We start from the raw sequence: 23786 nt of genomic DNA, 5'->3' as shown, positions 1-23786 counted from the left end.
AGGGCTCTTGGATCTCAGTGGCATTTTGCCTCTGTCTCAAACTCTCCCTCTTACTGACTGGCAGAAAACACAGTGGGTGGGACAGAACAAACTCAGCTGCAAGCCAGACAGAGACGGACATCTTCGGGGGGAGCACAGCTTGAGAGAAAAAAAACATTTTTCTTAAAATTCTTCTCTTCCACAGGTCAGGGTAAGGATTAGGGCAACTGGCATTGGAATGGAAGAAAGAGGATAGAAAAATACATATACTTTGCCATTCCCCAAAGTATAGACCAGACTATCTTCCTTCTTGTGTGTGTATGTAAGTCTGTTCTAACTCATTACACAAACACAAATACTGTGAAACGTATAGTATTTTGACGTGTTCCCATGAAGTCAGAGCAGTTCCTACTCATTGTACCCAATTTATTTTCCCAGCACTCCTATTAGGCTGATATTGTGAAACTTTCTTGAAAACCAAACCAAAGGTTAAGTGACTTACCCAAAGGCACACAGCTAGGAGTGGAGACAGGAGTAGAGGGAAGTTTTCCAACCAATTTTCTTCACAAGACAGTGGGACTAAATTCCCACTAAGAGGAGAAGTTAACCCTAGGGTTATTGCAAAATGTGCTAAATGCTGTTGTGAAAGATTGAATAAATTAAAATTTGTAAGCAATAAAAAAATGGATTCCTTACATAGTTGAGATTAATTCCAAAAGCATTTAGTACCTTAATTCTTTGACTAAAGTTAGGAAGAAAGAGAGATTTTGCTTTTCGAGACTAACAGTAATCACCATACACGTTATCTTTTACAAAATGAAAAAATAATAGTAATTTTTGCTCAGTGATCTAAAAATGCTTATTGTCTAAACAATCAGAGTGATGGGTTGTGTTTTTTTGTGAATATCTTTTTCTCAGTTTTTGTGGATATTTATTCGCTCATCATTTTTTTCCTTAGTATATCTTTTAATACATACACATCAGAGTTCTTAACATCTACTTTGGGGGGGATAAGGAAGATAAAAATAATGGCATTTTGTTTATTTTTTCTACCAAAGTTTTACTATAATATATTGTATTATAGTTTTTTATCACAGTGTTCTCATTTAAGGTTGGTATACATTTCTTGTTGTTATGCTTTAGCCATGAAATAACCACTCAGCGTAATAGCTTAGAACTGAAATACATCAATATGGACCAACAAAAAAAAATTTTAAATATGGCAGCCTTAATTGGAGTTTAGGAAATAAATCTTTGAGAATAATAATTTATTCACTAGAGCTGTTGTCTCAGCAAAGTATTTCATCTTAGTTTCCAAAGAGCTGCTAGTCATTACTAAATATATTTAAAATCTAAGCAAAAAATATTTTTTTCGCTTTCATTCTGGCCAAATATACTATAAAAGACTCAACTGTTAAGAACTCCATCTGCATTTTTAAAAAGACCAGATAGGTGAGTATGCTTGTGTAGTTAATTAATAAAAAGGGGAGTGGGTAATGATTCACTGGGGAAACGTTTGTATCACAGTATCTATTATGAGGGATCCCGTGCTGTAATAACGGGGTGCTAATTCTGAACGCACACAGTGCCGTCCGACAAAGACATCGAGATTTGTAGGAAATCAACCCTCCAGCAGTCCTGGCAAGCCAGACTGACCCCAGCAAATGAAAATAATCAAAAGTAATTAGAAGCGTGCTGGACTACTCCTCGGAGAGCCGAGCAGGAGAGTAAACATGCCTGAATCCTCGAGCCACTGCAAAGGCCCATGTCTGAGCTGTTAGGTGCCCTGACCTTGTCCACATAAAGATGTGATTTATGAAGTGCAGGGCACAGCAGCAGGGCTTCTGTCTTCTCCTGGAGACCAAATTACGGAGGTGGAGATTAACATGCTTTCAGTCGGCCAGTTTCCAGACCAAGGGAAATTTTTTATTTACATTTTTTTTACCTTTAATTTCCTCTTTTCTTTTTTAAACAGTTCCACCCCCCCCCCCATTAAAAAAAAAAAAAGAAAGACAGAATCCATCAAGAAAGACCAGACATATCTCTTCTGAACAGTGGTGATGTGTAGATTGGTGACTATAGAGTCCCATTTTTGTCTGTAAACTCTTATTGTGCTGGACCATTTTTGCTGGGTGTACCTATCCAGGATCACAGAATTCACCTTCAAGTGCAGGGAGCCAAGCTTGTGAAATACTCCCCTGATTAAAACATATAAATTAAAGTGAAACAAAACAATACCTTTGATGCCATGGCTTTCTGACCTACTTTCTCTTGCCTAAACATTATGTTTCATTATAAGGCTTATTCCTGGGAGAAGTAACTGTAGGTGGTCAAGAATTGGAGGGAAAGAAAGTAGAGAGACAAACTGGAGTTAGCTGTATTGGGAGCAATATTTATATAGGAATCTTTTTGAGTCCTGTAGACAAAATTGTAATTTTTTCTTATCTTAAATTAGGTAAGATTTTACAAAATCCGATTCTGACGTGGAAAAGGAAGCATTGATTTCCTTTTTAAAGACACATCAATATCTATACATGAAGCTAATTTAATTAGCAAGCAGGTATTGTTCAGCCAAATGTCACTTTCTCAGACTATTTCATGCTTCCTGACATGAGCTGTACGAAATAGGCTTTAACAGAATCTCCATGAATAAAAAAGAACCGCACTTGAGAAATGTAAAAATGCACTTGTATGTTCTCAAAAAGCTAAAAACACACACACAAAAAAAACAAGAAAACAAATAAAACCCCACACACAAATAAACAAACAAACAAAAACAACAACACAGTGTTAAAACAAAAATGTCAGGCTTGGAGTTCAGTGCATGTGTAGCCACCTCAAGGAACCCAAAGCTGCAGAATTAAGAGAACTCTGCTTAGGCTGAGGTTATAAAGTGCTTTCCTCTATAAACTAAAAACATAATGTCAGGGTGAATGGGAACATACTTTATTAACTTTATGGTATTGAGAACTGCCAGCAAGTTGTCTTGTTTTTAAATATTGTCCTCTGCAGAGTGTTACAGGGCTGTTTGTCCACAGGAAGCCTATTAAAAGTGGACAGTGCAGTCATTTCATCTGGCTTTGGCTGGACTGCTTTTCTTTCCTTTAATGATGTGCTGGAATGTACCATGCCCATAGGGTCTCCATTAGCAGAACTTTTACTTCTGGGACAACCATGAAGTTTAAGGCTTAAAAGAGGCATCAGCTTACAGTCTTGTGGGAATCACTTGAATACTGGAGCACTAACTTCTTACTGCTCTAACTAATATATTGACTGATTTTAAATAAACAGTTACACAACGAAGGCAGAGCCAGTGGCCTTATTGGAAATCTTTGAGCCTTTTAAAGATTCTGCAATTCACCCAGATGGGGGAGGAAGGAAGGGGCCGGAGGAGGGTTTATGCCCTTTTCAAACCGGGAAGAAAACACATTAACCTCTCCCACCCCAGCCCTGCCGTGAGCCAAAGGGGGATCTTTACAGCTCCCAGAAAATCTATCAACTCACACTCAGACCTCATATTTTCCAATTCCCTTTTCCTGGTAAACAATTAACAGAACAGGGCCGAAAAAAAACAACCGTTCCTTCTGGGAAAAAAAAATGTTTTTAAAATATGATTCTCTTGTTAAGCATTGCTGATGAATCGCTCTATTTTTCTGCCTTCCCCAAAGCTATACATTTGTTGTAGTATGTTCTCCCATTCCATCCCCTTAATATTTAGATCATCTGTCTTGATACATGTTTGCAAATTAAAGCTGGTTTGAGATTATAGTAAAACCATTATTTTTAATAGCCCATTTCAAGGGCAGCGCTAAAAACGGCAGACCACGCATGTTACTGATTACTGCTGAGCAGACAGCGGCTTTTGCCGATTAATTTGTAACTGGGAACTACTGTAAACAGATTTCACCAGAAATCCCAAGGAATAAAGGGTATTGGTGGTGGTATTTGGCTCCTAGTATTTATTGTTTTAGAACTCTCCTGATGGAAAGCCAGTTCACCAGGGAGAAAAACAAGCCCCCTGCAAAAAAAGCCTTTTCCTCCAGCCCTTTCTCCTCTCCTGTTTTAACTTCCCATCTGCGAGGTAGGTCAGGGTCTCCTCCGAAAGGGTTAAGTATTTCAATAGCAAGAGGCTCCGTTCCTGAGAAATAAGGCCCATCCAGCCACTTTGGGATCTCAGGGCCCTGTTTGTAAACCTCAAGTTGTGTCGTCCAGAAAAGGTGGCTTGATTTTTGCCTTTACATTAAGTTACTATTATATGATCAAAGGGCAGAGGGGCTGGGTTGGGGGGGGGGGGGAGGGAGAGAGAGAGAGAGAGAGAGAGAGAGATGGAGAGAGAGGCTATCCGCCTCCCTCACCCCATCTCTCTAAGATAATTTGCCCCCAAATCTCAGAGAGGAAGTGTTAAATCTTTTGGCTCTGTTGGGGGGAAGAGAATTTCATATTCGCTCAGGCCCGTATCTGCGGGTCTGGGCTGCCTGGTGCACTTCACCCGGCTTGGAAGGCGCGGGATCGCGGGCCGGGCGAGGGCCAAGCCCGGCTAGCCGCGCCCGGCGGCGGGCGGCAGCGGGTTCACCTGGGTGGCTGCAGCCGCGGGCGCCGCGCCTTAATTCGGGGCGCAACACCATCTAGCGGCCTCGCGCCGCACCTGCAGGTACCCAGACCTTCAAAGTCGCCCCGCCTCCCCCACCAGAACCCAATATAAGGGGGAAAAATACTCGAAGGCCCTTTCCACGAAATCCCAATTTAGCCAGGACCTGCCCCTGATTCCACACGACCTTTGGTTTGCCCACCGACGTTTCCTCCTTTGCGGAGCGGCTGTATGAAGGGCGAGGAGGCGGGGGGCCGCGGGGCTGGGAAGGAGGATTGGGGCGCTGAGCTCTCAGGCCCCCTGATCAGGCCGCACTGTCTGAGGCAATCGGTTCCCCAGATTACTTGTATTTAATACACAATGCATCATAAAACAAATCCCTCATCCTGACAGGAAGAAAATAGAACAGCTCATAGCTCGGGCCGGTCCAATTTATGGCTAAATTAAAAAAAAAGAGAGAGAGAGAAAGAAAAGAAAAGAAAAGAAAAAAAAAAAAAAAAAAGAAAGCAAAGGAGGCTCTGACAATGGGCAAGTTGAGGAAGGGCAGGAAACCAATGGCAGCAAACCGGGGGCTCTTAAAGGTTCTCAAGCGCCGAGCTCCATGGGAATATCTGGCCGGGTTTTAGGTTATTTACAAAGGATTTTTCCTGTCTCACCTACCACTGCTGTGCGATTTTCCCCCAAACAATGGCCATTATCTGAAATAACAGTTCAATGTCATAGATAACAGGCCACCGAAACGAATTAGTCACCACCTCTTGTCATTTTCTCTTCCCCACATTCCCCCCCCCCTTTTGTTACTATTTTTGTTTTTAAATGATCATTTTGGAGAAATCATAGGTCTGATAGATTTGCATGTCTGTTTGCACTTGGAGAAAACAAAAAGGGGACCTGTCCCCATTTGCAGATGAAGTTTAACGCAAGCGCTCTCTCCATCCCCTCTCCCTCCACCCCGCCCCCGCAAAGCATCCCTCCACTCCTTTACTTTGCTGAACTTTCCATTGTTGAGTCCAGAAGTTGGATTTTGTCCATTTGTTTTTATGAATGGAGATTTGTGATTAAAAAAAAGCGTTATTTCCATTTAACCGACGGGTTTTACTAAATTTTCCGAGGTTGGCTAAAATAAATCCATAGACCCTTTTATTTTGCCACACATTCCCTATATTATTTCTTCCAATGTCCTTTCTGAAATGTGTTGATAAAAATTGACCGTATATATTTGAAAGTTATTAATCACCGTGTAGTACTGATCACCAAAGGCAGCACTTATAATGTTAAAAGTTTAAAAATAATGAGTTGTCAAATTTCTTAATTTCATTTTTCGGCATTCATAGGGTTTTAATTAGTGCACCAAAGAATATGGCGAAAAACTCACCAAACAATCATCAGTCTTTCTAAGGCTGTAATACGTTATTTGGGTAGATTATATGCAAATAATATTTCCGATTTTTAAATTCCCCCTTCTAAAAAAAAATATAATTTGAAAAAGTAACCTGCTCTTCTGCTGCCCTAACTATAATAATGGAGGAAATAAATGGGTACGAATTTCAATAATAACGTAAGGTGTTTAGAAAATTGAAATGTACATGTCAACTTTTCACTCTCAGGCTGCTGTTTTCTGAGAATTTCTAAACTAAGGATGTTTAGCCTGAGCTAGGGTCCCTTTACCCAAAAACCTCATCTTTGCCCTTCCAGCGCCCCACCCCCATCCTGGGTACACACACCCTCACGCCCCCCCGCCCCCAAAGCACTTCACCCCCTCCCCCACCCCAAAACACACACACACACACACACACACACACACACACACACACACACGCTTACACTTGTGCTTTGGGGACACTGAAACAGAGGATATTTCCCTGGGGAAAGAAATCCTGCCTGGCGAGGTCTCCCCATTGGTTGTTTACCCAGAGAAATCTACATGTTTAAAGGGGATGGTGCATCCATAATCAGTCTGTCCCTATGGGACTTAGGTCTTGGCGACCTTTTAGTGACCTCTCCCGCCAGAGGAGGCTGCTGTCACTTTAAAAATTTACTGAAAGAGGAGCCCGTCTGGCTTCCGATCACTCTAGGCGGCGGGAGATAGCTCCCTTTCTCCCTCGCCCCGGGTTCTTTCTGGATGGCCGAGCAGATTCTCTTTAAAGAGACAGTTCATGAAACAGAAACCCGGCGGCGGCTGAGCTTGGAGTTGCGAAAGGGGCGATCCCGTGAGGGTCTAGGACCTGGGACGGCGCTGCGGAGGATCTGAGCGGGGGGCTCGAGCTCCCCTCGCCTCCCCAGGCCTCCCACCTTTTCGAACTCTCCTCCTCCTGCCTGTCCCCCCCACCCCCCCACCCCCCTGTGGAACTGGGAGAGAGAAGTGGAAGAAGTTTTAGTGGGTTTCAGATAACTTTCATTACACATCGGGCTGATAAGAGCAAGGGAAAGTGAGAAAAGAGGGAGGTGATGCGAACCAGGAGGAATAGCTCTCAGCTCTTGTAGGAAAAGGGGGGGGGGGGGGAGCCCAAACACCCCAAACCCGGGTCACCCAGACGAGAGGAGACTGCTTTTCTGGTTTTAAAAACACACTGTTGGCGGACAATAAATCTGAAACGCGTGGCCCCGGCGAGAGCAGATCCTAGAGGCGGACAAAGTTATCAGAAACCCATTCGGAAATCGAGACGCGAGGCTTTTTTTTTTTTTTTTTGGCTTTTTTTTTTTTTCTCTTCTTTTTTTTAACCTCTCGAAAATGTGGCTCGGGATCGCTTGAAAGGAGTGTCCTGCGGGAAAGCTGGGGGCTGCTGACGATTTGATTTTGTTTGTTTTCACTCTTCTGTGATTGCCTTGTCTTGCCGAGTTGAGGCCACAGAAACCTTAAGGTAAGAGAACTCACTTAAAAAAAAAAAAAAAAAGTCTTGGCGGTGTGCATAGTTTGTAACTTCGGACAGTTTCCTGCCTTGGCACCCCTTCTCCGGGGCGCCCCCCGCCCCCAGCCTCCTTTTCCTCCGCGCCCGCAGCCTCTGGGAGCCCCGCTGCTTATCTGCGGCGCCGGGGCCGGCGATTTCCTTGTTCCTCCTGCGAGCCCTGCCTGCGGTCTGGACGCGTCTCCAGGGTGGGTCGCCCCGGCCTTCGGTGGGTCTCGCTGCCGGCTCGTCGGCCTCCTTTTCTCGCGCTCTTCTCCGGCTTCCCCTCCCTCCGGGTGTCTGTCCGTCGGTATCTGGGACGCAGAAGGTGGGGTTGCCAAAATCTGAATTCCTGGCAGCGGCCACGCGACTTTGGAGCGGCTTTCGGTCGAGGTCCACCTTGCCAAGTAACAGCTTTGCTGTCCAACATCGTGTGCTGCTCCGCGAGAAAGTCACATTCGGACCCTTTGGCTAGATTGTGGGTTTTTTTTTTTTTTCCTCCCCTTTTTGCTGTGGGGTTTTTTGAAAGGGCCTTTCTCTAAAGTTCACCTAAAGGGAATTCTTTTTTTTTTTTTTCCTTCTTCTTCTTCTTCTTCTTCAAGCTATCTCTGGAACTTGGAAAGCTTTGAAAAACACAGGAGTATGTTAGATGAAATGACGGGAGATGTGCTGTGACTTTATTTTATTCGAGATGTCCCAGACGATGAAGACATTGGGGGAGACAAATGCAGCTCTGTTAGCAAATCAAAAGTAAATAATTCGCCCAGGGGGTGGGGGGGGATACGTTTCTGGAGAAAGTTAAGCTTTTGTCCTGGGGCAAGAATATGGAGAGTAAGAAAGTTAATATGTTGGTGAAATATTTGAATAATCATGTAACATATATATGAAAAGACATTCTTTGGAAATGAACCTGTTTTTAAATTAATTTCACTGTTGACAGTGGCAATGGCAATAATGTTAGCACGGAATAAAATTACACCTAGGATTTTTATGTGTAGTATATGCAATCCTTAACTCCCTGCCCCCGCAAAAGGGAATACTCGAAAGCTAAGGGGATAGATGATTCTTGACTTTGAAATTAACAAGTTTTCCACGTCTTTCTGCAAATATGAAATGGATCTGGTGTTGCATTTCACTGACTTCACCCTATTTCCTTTATTAAATATTTCTCTAGTGTGTCAGTAGAGCTGCCTTTTTTTCTTTTTTTGCTAGTCAAGAAAACAAACAACAAAAGATCTAGAAACCAAACCAACCAACCAACAAACAAAACAAACAATCCCAACTTTTTACTATTTTAGAATGTGGATTGCTATTGTTAGTTAGGGTCCTTCTAGACATCTGAGGAGGGGGCATCTCAAGTTGCCATTTGAGTTACTCAGCATTGAGAGTTGAAAAAAAAAACAACTTAAAGTTTGTAATGTGATAATAAGAAATTGTTAAAAATCTGTCCTCACTAGAGAGTGTATTTAATGTAGATTTTTTGTTGTTTTTAGTGTGAAGAAGTGTCCTTGGAAAAGAAGTGTGTTTGTGTGTGTTTGTGTGTGTGTGTGTGTGTGTGTGTGTGTGTGTAGCAATTATTATCCCTATCTTCTGTTCTAATTTTTCTTTTTTAAATTGTGGGACTACTTATTGCCCTTTAATTGCCTCCTGGCCAAAGGCTTATTCCCAGTGCCTCTTGACCAGAACCCTCAGAGCACTGGGCTTCTTCTTGAAGTTTGTGGTGAGTTAATGACTTGAATCTGCAACTGGGTGATTACCTGAATTCTATGCAAAATCGCTTTTCGTCTGTATACCCAAGGGTTTAGTTTTAACTTTTATGTAGGTATAGACGCAGCAGAGTTCTGTGGGGCTTATTGAATGCATTAATTTTTTTGTTCTAGCCTGTATTGTTTAGTCTTTGATAGGAAACTTCCTCAAGTTTGCATTAACTGATTGACATTAGCATTACCAGCCTTTCTAGTTATTCACCATCAGGTCAACAACTCTGCAGCTTTTAATGTTGTTGATGTTTAAAACATTGTTGCTGCTGCTGAATCAGAATTGTTTCATTTAAGTACAAAAAACCTTAAAATTGGACATTTCCCATTTCAATGTGTGTTTAATAGGTGTCTTAAGTAATTAATATGTAGGTTAGGCTGAATGTAAAAATCTCATGAAAAACAACAATACGCAGTCATATATAATGATGACAATTTACTACAATATTCTTATTTTTTGTACTTGTTCACAAGCCAGTTTTGTTATTTTGCTTACTAAATGTAAAATCAAAATATGCATTGGCATGTGTTAACTAAAACATTAAGTTGCCACATTTTGCATGAACGTGTGCCAATCATTTGCTTTCATTTGGTTTTCTTTAGTTGGGTCAGAAGCATCTAGGAGACAAATCTTATTATCTTCTTCAACTCAGGGTGTGATTTCATGGTAGTGAAATGAACACTGAAAATGAACGTAATATTTAAATGAAAGTTTTTAAATTGAATTAATTTACAGTGCAAAACTGTGAAAGTATACATTTACATGGGAACACTATCTTAACCTAAAATATTGACTATTTAGTTTAGAAATATTATATTAATATACATTGTTCAGTATTTTTTTGTAAAAATCACATTGGGTAAAATTAAGTCAATAGCACTCATTCATGCATAACAAGGAAACAGGCATCTTTAAAATCAATTAATTTTTTTGTAATAATTCACAATTGCTTTGCTCCTTTAAAAAACAGTACTTTGTCACTTTTAAGATAACATTCTTCCTTTATTTATATTAATGCTGAGTTTTTTCTTTTAAAGATTCAAAAGAGGAATATATATTGAATAAAATGTTTTCAAGCAGATAACCCTTCTAATGAATGAACTGATGTAGAAATTGATTGTTCTCATCTTCTTCCTTCTAGATCTTAGACGAGTTTTGCAATGTGAAGTTCTGCATAGATGCTAGTGAACCAGATGTAGGAAGCTGGCTCAAGTACATCAGGTTCGCTGGCTGTTATGATCAGCACAACCTCGTTGCATGCCAGATAAATGACCAGGTATGTTGTAAAGATTTTCTTGTCTTTCTTTGAGAACACTAAAGTATCAGTGAAGCCTGAAGAATAAAAATAACAGTGAGCTGCAGTAGACCCTTGTGGCCTGTTTGTTGATATGGTGAAAGGTAATGCACAAATATAAGTAAGATGCAGAATAAAGTCACTTTCAGGACTTTTCTTTCACTACTACTTTTTTTGGGGTAGTTCATTCACTTTGTATCAGTAAACTTCATAAATGTTCTTGTTTTCGGAGTGGGATTGAATGATTTGAAAACTGAGGACTAATTGTGGCTAGCTATTCTTTACCTTTTATTCTTTGCCATCATAACAGGGAGACATTCATAGAAAGTATTGAGCTAATCAAGAACACTGAATTTATGCAGAAATTGGAAGTGATATACTTGGAATATTATGTAGATTTTATTAGAAATAGTAGATAGATTTATCTGTATGCTCTATATGTGAAATTATCTGATTATGCATTTTATATTTACTTGCCTAATTATAAGTGAGAAGCACTTTTAGATTAACCAAAATACTATTTTTTTGCACATGTGAAAAGTTTAAAAATATCTCTGCTGGAAATTGTTTTATGGAGGGCCATGCAATGAGCTTAACTTTAATAATAATAACTATGAAATAAGATCATGAAAATATCATGAAACATATTTTGCACTCTATAAAGTTAGGTTATGAATGTTGTAACTGAGTATGACAGTACCTAAAACAACAAAAAGTTCAGCCTGTTAATTTTTGTTTTATAAACATCGTTGAGTTAGAATTTAATTATGTTATCATTATTTATAACTTTTAACCCAATGGTTACCTAAATCAAATTTTGTTTCAAAGACCATATTAAAATGGTTGCTTGGCAAATCTCCTATGGAAATCACCACCAAGAAAAAGAAAAGTTTAAATTAGATGTTTTCAATTGAAAGCTGTTAAGTAATGCTAGCGTCATATAGTCTAAGACTCTGTTTCAATCATCATTATGAGATTATTCTTTGGCATTTTACCAACTATCAGATAATTTTTACTGACTAAACTGTATAAGAGGTAGTAAATTGTAAAATTAGGTTTAAATGGGAATCGTTTAAAAATCTTCAACATATATAAAAAATACTAAACCAATCAATTGTTTTTTTCCCTTTGCCGTAAGAAAACAAGAGGCATTATTGACAAAGGAAAACATTATTAAATTAGCTATTGATTGTGAGCAGAAAATATCCCAAGTCCGTCATATGAGTTATTGTGACCATCAACAGCAAACATTTTTTGAGCACCCACTATTTGTAGCTGTGGGAAATACATAGGCGTTGTAAATGAGTGTGTGCTGTGTTTCCTTAAAAAAGGAACTGAAGGAGCTCAAAAAGCAGCTGTAAGATGAAATAATAGAATTATATCATAATAATGACTTGCTATCCACATTTACTGACAATAGCGCTATTTCCTTAGACAGATAAAACTTTTGCAGGATCAATGAAAAGGTGATTGAAGATTCGAACTTGCGCCCAATTCATTTTTTTCATTTATTATTTATGTGTCTAATATTTTACAATAAATATACTCTTGTCATTGGGAATTTTGATTACATGAAATGAGGAAACCATTTTTGCTGTTTCTAACCTTAATTAGATTGCTTTTTAGAGTAGGTATTTATAATTTTAACATTGTCTCTTTTGAGGTGCACATTGTAAAATGCATTGCTTTCAAAAGAAAATATGTAGGTTTCATACTTTAATGAATAGCATGTTTACTTTTTTTTTTTTAACTGAAGAACCAGAGAAAATGGTTCATCAGGGAAAACATAAAAGGCTAATATTAAACACATACCTATTATTTCTGTAGGTACTCATTTTAAACTTATGTGTTATGCTGGCAGATATCTAAGATGGTAACAGAGTGCATATCAGATAACATAATTGTGAAATTGACATTACATGGTCAAGTAAATTCACCCAGAGAAAACAAGAGAAAAGGCAGAGGTAAAAGTCAGATTTGTGTGATAGGCATAGAAGCATACAATCACACTTAGCTCAGTGGACAAGACAAAAGAGAACAGATATCCAAATAGTGTGTGCATATTTTATAAACCTATTCATCTTATAAGCATCTATGCATATTTCTAACGGCCAATTAAGACGAGCAATTCCAGACAGCTTTGAAATGTGAATGTTAGCCTAGGTACAATGATAAAAGAGCTGACTGAAGAGATTCCCTAGGTCTGTTTTTTCGCTCTCTTCCATGAGGAATAGGAGCTGCCAACTGGTGAATAAGCACAACTCATCATGGACACCCCCATTGTGTGAGATATTAGTTACTATCCAGATATAAAGAGAGACCCTGGGTCAGGAGTAATTATTAAACATGGACAACACCAACTCACCTGTACAACATGAAAGCAAATGAAGCAAGGAAGCAATCTGCAAGAAATTGTAAACACTGTTTCTCTTTGCTCTGATTCTTAGGTAGAGCTCAAATTCATAAAATGAATTTGAGTAACATGACAGGTATAAGTCCTGGACTATAAACAAGAAGAATTTCCGTGACTCTTTCAACTGCAGTCTAACCACTGTAGTAATCAAGGTATCTATAAAAGACAGGAAAAGATGACCCTGAACAAAATAAGATAATGTAAATTACTTTGCAAAGATGCAGATTTCTAACAATGATCAATGTTAATGATCAAGTTTAATCAGTTTGAATGTTTTATCATAATGTGGAGGAGTTCTACAAAAAAGAATAAATGTGCTTGCTAATGTAATAATGTAGTTTTATAATAGTGGGACAGGTAGAATATGTATATTGGATGACACCCATATTTGATTTGTCGGGGTGGGGGGTGGTGGTGAAGAAGGGACTTAGAAACAGCATGGATTTTGATTTTTCAAGTAAAGTTGGTAAAAGATGTAATCTGTTTTGTATCATAAAAACAAAGGCCATTCAATTAACATTTTTCTAATACCTCTGTATGAGATTTTATTAGAGGGGATTTTTTCTGAGTTTAAATTTTCCAATAGATTTCTGTGAGTTCTTTTACTTTTTTTTTTTTTCAAACCAGAGTTATCTTTGTGGAAGTTGTTTTTTTCTTGACAATACTGCCTAGAAAGACTCAATTTATTGTTTTTAGATCTCTCTCATTTCATATTTTCAAAATTACTGCAGTGATGTTTTTAGAGATGCAAATTATGAAAACACTGGCGTAACTGCTAAACCACAATTTTAAAGTAGCTTCAGTTTCTAATTGATATCCGTATTCCCACCTGAAAATATTGTATTGACTATAGTAATTTATCTTTGTAACAGAGGGCCACACCAAAGATACTAGTAAATTAAGACCATAATCACACTCAAGTCGTAAACGTGTAGATACATTAAACACATTTAAGAGTCTTTATCCCTGAAGTCCTAATGATGTTTTTTCTCTTATTCCTTAAAGTTTCTGTATGGTGCTACATCGCTATACTGCTTGTCACACAGAATCTAGTTAGAACATTTTACTGAAACAGACAATGCTTCCATAGTTTTACATTATAATGACCTCGAATGGTCCCTGTTTGCTTTCAGGAGCAAGCACTGGCACTGAGAGTTAGAGCAGGGCAGGAGCAAGAGCAGAGAGTTGGATGACGAAAGCTCTTTCCAGGACAGTCTTCAAGAGAACCAAACAGGCAGAGGGAGCATGAACCTGGTTTATTAATTATTCAGAGGTCTTATTTACTTCTGGAAGCATCCACGTGCTAAAGGCCAAGTAGGCCAAACAGCTAGATGATTCACTGAGGGTTTTTTTGTTTTTTAATTCTTAATATTTTGATGGCCTTTCCTTTGACATCTTGTGGCTATCTTACTTTTACCAACCAATTTGAGGGATGGATGTAGCACACCTTTAGATTCTGTGTCACCCTGCTCCTGCCTCTCCCTTTGATGAGTTTCCTAATATCTCCACGTTTCTATATCCTTCACCTAAATCAAAGATGGCCCATAGACCCCTTGTCCACCTCAAACAGTGCCAGTTTTCATTTATGATGTGTTCATAAGCTTTGTGTACTTGTGGCATAGCTCTCTGGATACAAGTTTTCCTCTAATACTTCTTCCTATTGGCTCTAATCAGACAGATCACTAAGGCACAATTCATGTAAGTTGACCTTTTAGACTTGAACAAGACCTGCCTTTCCACTCATGATAATTAGAATGATCTGGGTGTGTGTCCTGGGGTAACATTTTATATGGGTGTATGTATTCTGCGTCATAGGAAGGAACATGATTTCATTCAAACTCCTGGCCTGCCCTAACATGGTCTACAAGTGGAATAAAGTTCTCAGAAACCCAAGACATTATTAATCTTGTCATTTACACAAGGTGATAAGTCCTTTCATTTTTAAATGGGCCCCTGACAGCTGGTATTTTGTAAGTAGAATAAGAGAGGTCTGCTTTTCACTCTGAATAAAAAGAAATGTGTCGATAAGAGATTATCTAATGCCTGATGTCTATTTTGAAGAAATAAGATACAGAAGAATGAGTGCCCCTCAGAGAATACCAGGTTGGAATTCACTTAGGAGATTCTGCCAGCTTTCTTGTGGTTAATGAACAGCAGCAAGATTCTACAGTGATTTCAGCTGCACAGGCATTGTTCTCGTTTGTGCTTTACCTTATAAAGTTTTAACTGCTTCCAGGACAATCATGGCTGAATTGGCACACCCGCTTTCTCTCTCCTTCGGTGCACACCCGTGGTTTATCAGAGCGCTGTGACACTAGAGTCATGTTATTACTGCAAGCTTATTATGGGCTCAATTATCAACTTATTTTCTTTGGCTTTTTACTGAGAAAAAATATGTTTTCTTGCATCACTCAATGAATGCAACTTATGCAAAGAAGAAGGGAGGGTAAGCTATGCAAAAAGCAAAATGTGATTTGTTAGTCTCTTTCCACTTTCAAAAAATGTTTGCGTGGACCGTCAGGTAATTTGTTAATGTGCTCTTCCTTTACAAGGATCTCTGTCCACATTTTCAATGACCTCCTTTGATGTTAAAATTATTATTGGCTTTGGGCATTTTCTTTGCTTTGCTTTTAAGTCAAGTTGCACTTTTATACCAAAGTTATGCTCTGCTGTTTTAAGATGAATGCCAGCTGGCAATACCCAGAGAGAGACTGGCTTTGTGAACGATGCCCAAGCTGACTTTGGGGGAATGTTGTCCAGTTGATAGGTTACTTCCTTTGCCCGAAGATGAAGCTGTCTCAGGCATGGTTTGCCATTTGATATTTACATGATAAAATAAACAGCACTGTCTCCCTCCAACCCCCTTTTCCCCAAAAAATGTTTTCCTCACATACTAATGTCCAGGACACAGCACTGCCATAACGCTACACAGACCAGGAGTTTTACTAAGATTCTCAGACCACATACATGGAAAACATGATAAACTGAAGTATTCTGTGCACATTTTAACTAATTGGTGTTTGCATGGTATACAACACCTTTCATTTAGGGGGATCTCAAAGCTTCACACCCATCCTAGACTTCAGCTGTTTCTGGAATGTGGCCCAAAAGATGGTCCTCAGAAGGCATTTACGAGCCATCAAGGAGGACAACTTGTTGGCCAAGGGCACGAGAAAAGCCTCCAGCCTAGTAAAAACCCCAAACATGATTGTTAGCTTCCTCATCATGTGATGATGGAACTCGTTCCAAACATTCTGAAACCATCCAGAGTGACCAGTTTTCATAGGATCAGAGGAAATGGCTACGTTAAAGACAGGTGGCTAAGGATATTTCTTGCGGGACCTGTAGAGAGATCCTTAGAGATTATTTAAAAGGTAACTTGCAAGGCTTCCAGGCAGGGTACACTGTAGACTCCAGGTATAATAAGGGACCTTTATCACTTGCCCTATTTATGCAAAGTAGGGTCAACAGTCAGTTCTCTCTGTTTTATTTCATTCAATAAATTATACTTGGCTTTCTCTTCATGTTATTAACAAGAGCTAAAAATGTGTGGGGGGGGGGGGGCGGGGAGGAGGCATGTCCTTCAATGTTTTTGTCCTGAAAATAACCAGTGAATGCATATTTTTCATTTTGGAATCAGATATAGCAGATAATACCAGATATTTATCGGTTTAGCCTGTCACCCTAAAGAAAAATATAGGATATCATCTCTTTGGAGAAACTAAGGAAATAAGCGTGGGCATGATAAAGCCTCCATTCTGTTGAACAGATATCTTTATATTCTGTCATCAACTCTCTGTCTGCTGAAGACACTTCTTGTTATCTCTTACTAATTAGGCTAAGAATGTATAAAAGGGTCTTTCTTCCGGAAGCTAAAAAGTTGACATCACTTTTGCCCTTTTGAATTGGGGTTTCCCACATTGCTATGGGTGGATCGGGGTGCAGACAATGTTTCCTAAAGCCAGCACATGAGCACACACTGTCTCTGTAGACCTGGTGTTACCTCTCTGCAGCACCGAGACTGACAGATGTGTTCATATCAAATGTTGACTTTGTTCACATATGCAAACTGTCCCCTACCTCCCTCCCACCTGACCTCCAAATGTTAAAGTTTTTCCTAGTCTTCTGACTGGTAATTTGAATGAGGCTATAGAAAATAAAGCATTCAGGCTGGATGTTGGGAGCTGAAAGAGGAAGAAGTCAGCTGTCAACTTCAAAGTGGAAAGACAGCAGTAGTCTGAAAAAGTTGTCCCTCAGTACAAATTTTGCAGGGAGTACATTTCTCTATTATTTCAATTATTACAACTTCCTGAATAGGTTGAAGGTCATTCATAATTCACACTTCTGTCATTTTTAGGCATGCCAAATGCAGTCTATTAAGCATAAATAAAACTTCCAGTGCTTGACCAGGAAAAATAAACAGGGATTCATAACAATGAGGCCTTGTTCATCTTTTTAAAACTAAATGATATGCTTTCTTCCTTTCTTGTTTTGCCTCTTGTGCACTGAATTTTTCTTCTGTTTCAATAGTACAAACATAATACTTTAAATCGATCCAAGCATAGCAAACTAGACAGCAAGTCTGGTCTGACAGATTCTAGATTCCTCTATTTTATGGGATAATAAACAAGAACCCACATTATTACCATTTATAAATACAAATAGTAGCATCATCCATCTGATGGAGGATTAGGTTGAGCACAGGCCGGACAGGATAAAGCAGAATCTGAAAGACTTTTATAGCCTGTTAACTTTCCTATCAGAATGCTTACGTGTTCCTACTCTCCTTAGAGGCTATCCTCTTGTACTTAAATAGCAAAAGAAAATGGATATTCAATAAAATGTTTAATTCAAATTTCAACTACATATAATATGTAATTATATACAATATATAATATATAATTATGTATAATTATATATGATTTATATGATATATAATCAGAATCAATTACATGCCATTAAATACTCAATTATATTAATATATAAAATATGAGATTGCTAATATTTTATGCAAATTTTTTAATTCCCCCAACATGTGTACTTTGCCACATTTATATGTCACTTATGAAATATCCTAGCCCATATATACTTATGTATATACCATTGTATGAAAATATACCTTTTGGAAATGTAAAAGTTGCTAAATCAAGTTTTCATCATCACTGCTTTTTATCCCTAGCTTAGTTTTATGAATATTAAGTGAATTGATATTCTTTTGGCATTTGGAACTGGTTTCAAATTTTTATTAAAATAAATTAAATATAACAATTATATTTAGAGTAATGCCTATATACACGAACAATTTTATCTTTATGCCTTAAATTGTGACTTTTACCAGTAGTAAAAGTGAACAGTTTAGGAGATTTCTAGTTTTATTTTTCAAGTATCTGAATGATTTAGAATTTAAAGAATACTAAGCAATTTTATTCATATGCTATTTTAGCAAAATTTTAAAATATAATAATACAAAAGGATCTATGAAAACATTTACTATACATATTTATTCTTATCAATTCAAGTATCCAGAGATGCAGCTATAATATCCTTACTTTAAAAATAGAAATATAACTTTCTGGAGCAATTAAAAGAATCTAGCAAGATACTGGAAAAATTAAATTTTTTTTCCTGTGGTAAAATGAAATGACCACCTCAACTTTCAAAAGTTTCAAATTCATGGAGAGGTAAGCCATGTTTATAACTTGTTGTGTTTCTGGAATTTGATATTAGCTAACAAAAAATAAAACTCTAGAAGAGTCAAAATATTTTATCATATTTAACAGTATTTAAAGTATTTTATCATGCCTTTACAAAATGGAATTCCTGTCTAACCCTATTACCTTACTAGAAGGCCCCACTCCTCTTATCTTTCACCTTCTGTTGGGAGAGATTAAGATATTCCTTTTAATAGAGCATTATGAGAGAGACACAGCAAAACAATGAAGCAACAACTCATTTGTAACAATTCAAACTCTTTCCAAGTCTTTGAGACTTTTGAGCCTCTCTTTATATACTTGAGTTGAATTCATCACAAAATCCCAGATCCAGGACATTTTTATTTTGGATCCATATAGCTTTTTCCATAAAACCCCCTGATGGAAGAGGAGACCTGTTAACTCTTTCATGGAATTTAACAGAGTAATTGATTTTCTTCCATTTTGCCCTAACACAAAACCCAAAGAGGTTATATTAGCAGTGTCTCTGCTTCAGATACATAAGTCAGATGACATATAATTCATAGGACTGCAATATAGCTGAGATTTTGAGGCTACAGTGATTTTAAAGACATTATAATTTTATTTTTATAAGCATGGTCAAGCATACTTAATATACAAACCTGCAGGAAAAGCTACATAATCCACTTCTGCTCTGAATTATATTTTTATTTGCTGAAACACCTATTTTATAACATAGAAGCATAAAGGTGGTATCTTATTTTCTGAGTGGCTTGATTTCTCCAAGATTGCATTCCAGCATTCCCTCACATAATTGTTTTGAGGCAACAAATTGTCATTCTGTTTTCTTTACAACCACACCCCTCACTTCTCAAGTGCCTGCTGGCATATTATTATTGCTAACACGTACACTAACTTTATATGTAGACACCTCTGCATTTAAGTATTCAAATTATATGCTTGGGCCATTACAATTTTAGGAGGAAAAACATAATTTTACTCAAGTCTCTGTAAGATACTCGGAGATGAGATAGAATGAAGATATCAAATGGTAGCAGCACCTTGAAGAAAACAAAGCACTAGGCTTGTGAGGGTGTGGTAGATGGGACTCCGAGGCACATTCTTACTGCTGGGTGAGGAAGCCCAGAATCTGCCCTCATTACGTCTGGAGCTTGCCAGTTCTTTTCAAACCTCAGTTTCATGAGCACCATAAAAATTCACTTAAAATCGAAAAGAACACCCTGAAGTTAAAACCCACTCTGCTTTGCCTTGCCTTTCATGGCCTGGAATGTCACCTTTTACCTCCAGTAAATAAAGCCAACATCAACACTCTTCCGTGTCTTTTATTTTTTTTTTTATGTGCTCAATATTCTTCACATGACAATCTGGACACTTAAAGGGAAATTACAATAGTGATCTATGTCCCCACAAAGAGAATTGTCTTTATAATATATAGTTATAATGTATCCATCATTTTTTTTTTGTTTCTTGGACTGTTCACATTGGAACCAGTAAATCTAAAATGGAATTAAAAGAGACATGATTAATAGTGGACTACAAAGAAATAATGATATCATAATAGTTTCTTAAAATGACCTGGCATGTGTGTCGAAGCAACATTCCCCAACAGAGACAACTGCTCTGTTTTACGGTCTTGCAGGGTATTGTCTCTTTAACCTCACTATTTCCGAGAAGCCACTGAAAAGTTCTAATATGTCACAATTCAAATGTCAACATGTTGTTGGAAAGGAAGCTAATAAGTTAAACCTTTGAGAGATGCCAAAAAAGAGGTGATTCAAACTGTTGAGAGAAGTCCATTGTTTTCTAAGGGGAAATAGAACTCCAGGTTGAACAGTGTACTTACAAGCATTTAACTGGGAGGTTTGGGGGAAAAAGCAAATGCACACTAATTTTTTTTTTAATCTGGTAACTTTTTGAGCAGAATTGTTCTTCTCTTTTTCTTCCTCCAAAGAAAGAAAATTAGGAAGGTTAATTAAGTTTAATAAGCTATAGATGGTAAATTCCCTGTTTTGTTTTGTTTGTTGTAGAAAGAGCACAGGTAATTCTCCCAAGATAGTCTGGATTCTGTCTATGGATATATCTATAATCTTAGGTTATATTAGAATATATTATACAACATTTTATGTTTGCCATTATTTTCTATATAAACTAGATTCATCTGGTTAAGTTACAGGTGAATGAAAAAAACAGATTTTACTTCAACAGGAAAGAAGCTAAGCAGAAAGTACTCCTCATTGAGTTATTCTTTTTTGAATTTAGCACAATTTTGTGCTCTGGTCTTTTTATAGAAAAATAAACAATTGGCCTTTAGAGCCACCTACTGGAATAAAGAGGCACGTACTGATGTCTAATGTCCTCTGCTTCTCAGAAGATAAACAAATAAATACAGCTAAAGTGACGCACATTTCTGTTGACCTTATAAGATGTTAATTTACTCTTCTCAGTTTGAAATATCAAATGATCCTGCAAGAAACCATAATTAGAGCGATGTCTTCTAAACATAATCCTTCCCATTTCTTAGAAGAGCGTACCAATTTGCGTTGTGATTTTTCTCCACCATTGGATTGAGGTTGAGCAGAATTGAACCCTTATTTTTTTGTTAGCACTATTGCTTTTGGTGTGTGTGTGTGTGTGTGTGTGTGTGTGTGTGTGTGTGAAAGTCATTGGTCTAATTTTTACCGGTTAATTGTATAACTTCATTCTTTCTTCTGTAACTTCTACCTAGTTACGGAATTATTGTTTAATAAATAATCTTAGAATAAACATTTTAATATCAAAATAAATAAGCACCTTAAATATTTTCCCAATTAAATGCTTTTTTAACTGAGATATAACTGATATATAACTTATATTAGATTCAACTGTGCAACATAATGATTCTATGTTTGTATCTATCACAAATTAAATGCTTTTATAAATGGAAAAAATCCTGAAGTTGGGACAAATAAATTGTTCAATGACTTGTCTAAGGTCACAGAGCTGGTTAGGGGGAAGGTGGGCATCCCTTAGAAATTATAGGTCAGGGTTCTTTTCACACTTGCCCCACTGCATTTTAGTTAGTCATTAACGGATTTATTAAATCCTTCCTCTCCTCAACATTTTGCCAGAAAGTAAGGGGGAATAAACCCCAGTAAATGAATCTATTGAAGGCATAATGCCTGCTTTCAAAGAGTGGGATCAGGAGCAAGGGCATGAGGGCAGGTCCTGATTGGTGAGAGCGGGATTACATTTTGAAAAACAAAAATGTTCTCCTTTGACTATGTTTTCTACAGATCTTGCTGTCATCATTCTTTATTTCGTGCATGTCTTTCCAGACTATTCCCTTAAAAATCCCTTGTTGAGAAGGTGCTACTTTTGAGAGAGAACATACTCAAAGGAGGTGATTGTGCCCCTTGCCACCCTTAGCTAGACTATTGCTGGCTAATGCAAGACGCTTTCAACTCTGAGTATGTGTGTGGTTCACTAGAGTGGGGAATTCAGAGAAGGCAAAGTTCTGTGTTAAACATTATACAGGGTATATGTGACACCAAGCCTTGCATAAAGAAAATTTGATTTGTGAAGTCAGATTTGGAAAAGATTAGTGGATTCGCTTGGAAGTCACAGCTTTCCATTTATCAGTGGAGGGCTCATTTTCAGTTTATAACATGGGAAGTCACATGTCTTTTTACAAAAACACAAAATGAGTATTTTTGTTAAGGTCTGAGAAAATGTAGACATCTTAGTGTCTATCTGGCCTTCTCTTAGTATTCTTTCTTCCCACCCCACCCTTTGTCGGTCTCGTGAAGATATTTTATCGAGTAGTCGCAGACATCGCGCCGGGAGAGGAGCTCCTGCTGTTCATGAAGAGTGAAGACTATCCCCATGAAACTATGGCGCCGGATATCCACGGTGAGTATGGCCCAGGCCCCCACCTGCATTGCCCTCTTTGGGAGACTGACGGAGCATCCAAAAGGGTCTATCCGCCTTGGTGTTCATTGGTTTTCCTGGCTATTCAGTGTCAGTGTTAACATATTCCTTCTGTTGAAGTGGCTACTTTCTTGGTTTTGCTGTCTGGGTAATATTACTGTGAAGCTAAAGTAAGCAGAGATTTTTCCTGAAATGGAGGTCAAAGGGAATTTGGAATATTTACTTACTTATTATTTATTTATTTTTCTTTTTAAAAAATATATTTTTACTGATTTTAGAGATGAAGGGAGAGAGAGAGAGAGAGAGAGAGAGAGAGAGAGAGAGAGAGAGAGAGAGACATCAACGATGAGAGGGAATCATTGATATGTTGCCTCTTGCACATCCCCTGCTGGGGATCAAGCCCGAAACCCAGGCATGTGCCCTGATGGGGAATGAAACCGTGATCTCCTGGTTCATAGATCAATGCTCAACCACTGAGCCACGCAGGCAGGGTGAATTTTGAGTATTTAGACTGGGACATCACATAGTTAAACCTTTTACCAATGCCTCCGACAACGGTGAGAGTCCTTTCATTATACAAAAGTCATTCTGGGGAGCTTGCTTTTGAGCTTTGTAAATCTAAGGGATGTTTCTCCCATCTAATATTCTATTACTGGGAAAAATGTTTCTACTTGAGCAAAATGCTAGCCAGCATGATCATAGGGGAGAGGATAGGAGGTGGTGTGGGATTTGGGAGAGTACAGTGAGGAAATTTTAGAACCAGAGGAATTTATATTCGCCAGATACCTATTCTAAATCAAAGGAAGAGGTATCAAAACGAATTATAATTACTAATGTTGTATGTTTAGAGGAGATTAGGAAAAAAATTCTTCTGGTATTGATTTGTATCATTGGGATGATAATTTGATACTTTCCCTTTCCTAGTTCTCTCTCCTAATATAATGTGATTTAGTTCAACCTAATCTCAGCGGTGTCTTTAGAGTGTCTTTTGTGTTTGGAAGGGTCACTGGGAAGGGTTAAGCCATCCAACTTTGCTGAGGATGGAGATCGTGCCACCTCCCACCCCTCCCGCAGCCCGGGAGAGCCTCAGCCCCTGCTTCTGTGGCTCCTTGGGAGGATCGCCCACTCTTTGCTGCCTCTTCACTTGAACATTGTTCCTTTGGCTGAGCTGCGCTCCACCTCTTTGTAGATTATACCAGTTGTATTTGGGGGAGCCTTTTGGAAATTGTGTTCTTCTTAGAAACCCTGGCAAGCAAATGGTTTAAAAAAA

At 38.2% G+C, this 23786-nt stretch overlaps 1 protein-coding gene across 11 annotated transcripts in view; it reads left to right on the top strand.

Moving 5' to 3' along the window:
• The window catches only part of MECOM (MDS1 and EVI1 complex locus), a 570108-nt gene that overhangs the window by 497982 nt on the left and 48340 nt on the right, over positions 1 to 23786 (top strand). For 7 of the 11 annotated variants that reach the window (XM_079766626.1, XM_079766620.1, XM_079766621.1 and 4 more), the window contains exons 3-4: positions 10352 to 10486; positions 22396 to 22498. In XM_079766626.1, the coding sequence (XP_079622752.1) occupies positions 10352 to 10486; positions 22396 to 22498 (238 nt within the window). Of the gene's footprint in view, positions 1 to 6388; positions 7429 to 7450; positions 7931 to 8993; positions 9173 to 10351; positions 10487 to 22395; positions 22499 to 23786 lie in introns of those variants that run through there. The other 4 variants (XM_079766627.1, XM_079766628.1, XM_079766629.1 and 1 more) reach the window with 4 other exon arrangements.

Source organism: Cnephaeus nilssonii (assembly GCF_951640355.1).
Source record: "Cnephaeus nilssonii genome assembly, chromosome: 3".
Lineage (NCBI taxonomy): Eukaryota > Metazoa > Chordata > Mammalia > Chiroptera > Vespertilionidae > Cnephaeus > Cnephaeus nilssonii.
Note: the sequence above shows the minus strand (reverse complement) of the source record. Positions and strands in the feature narration are given on the sequence as shown.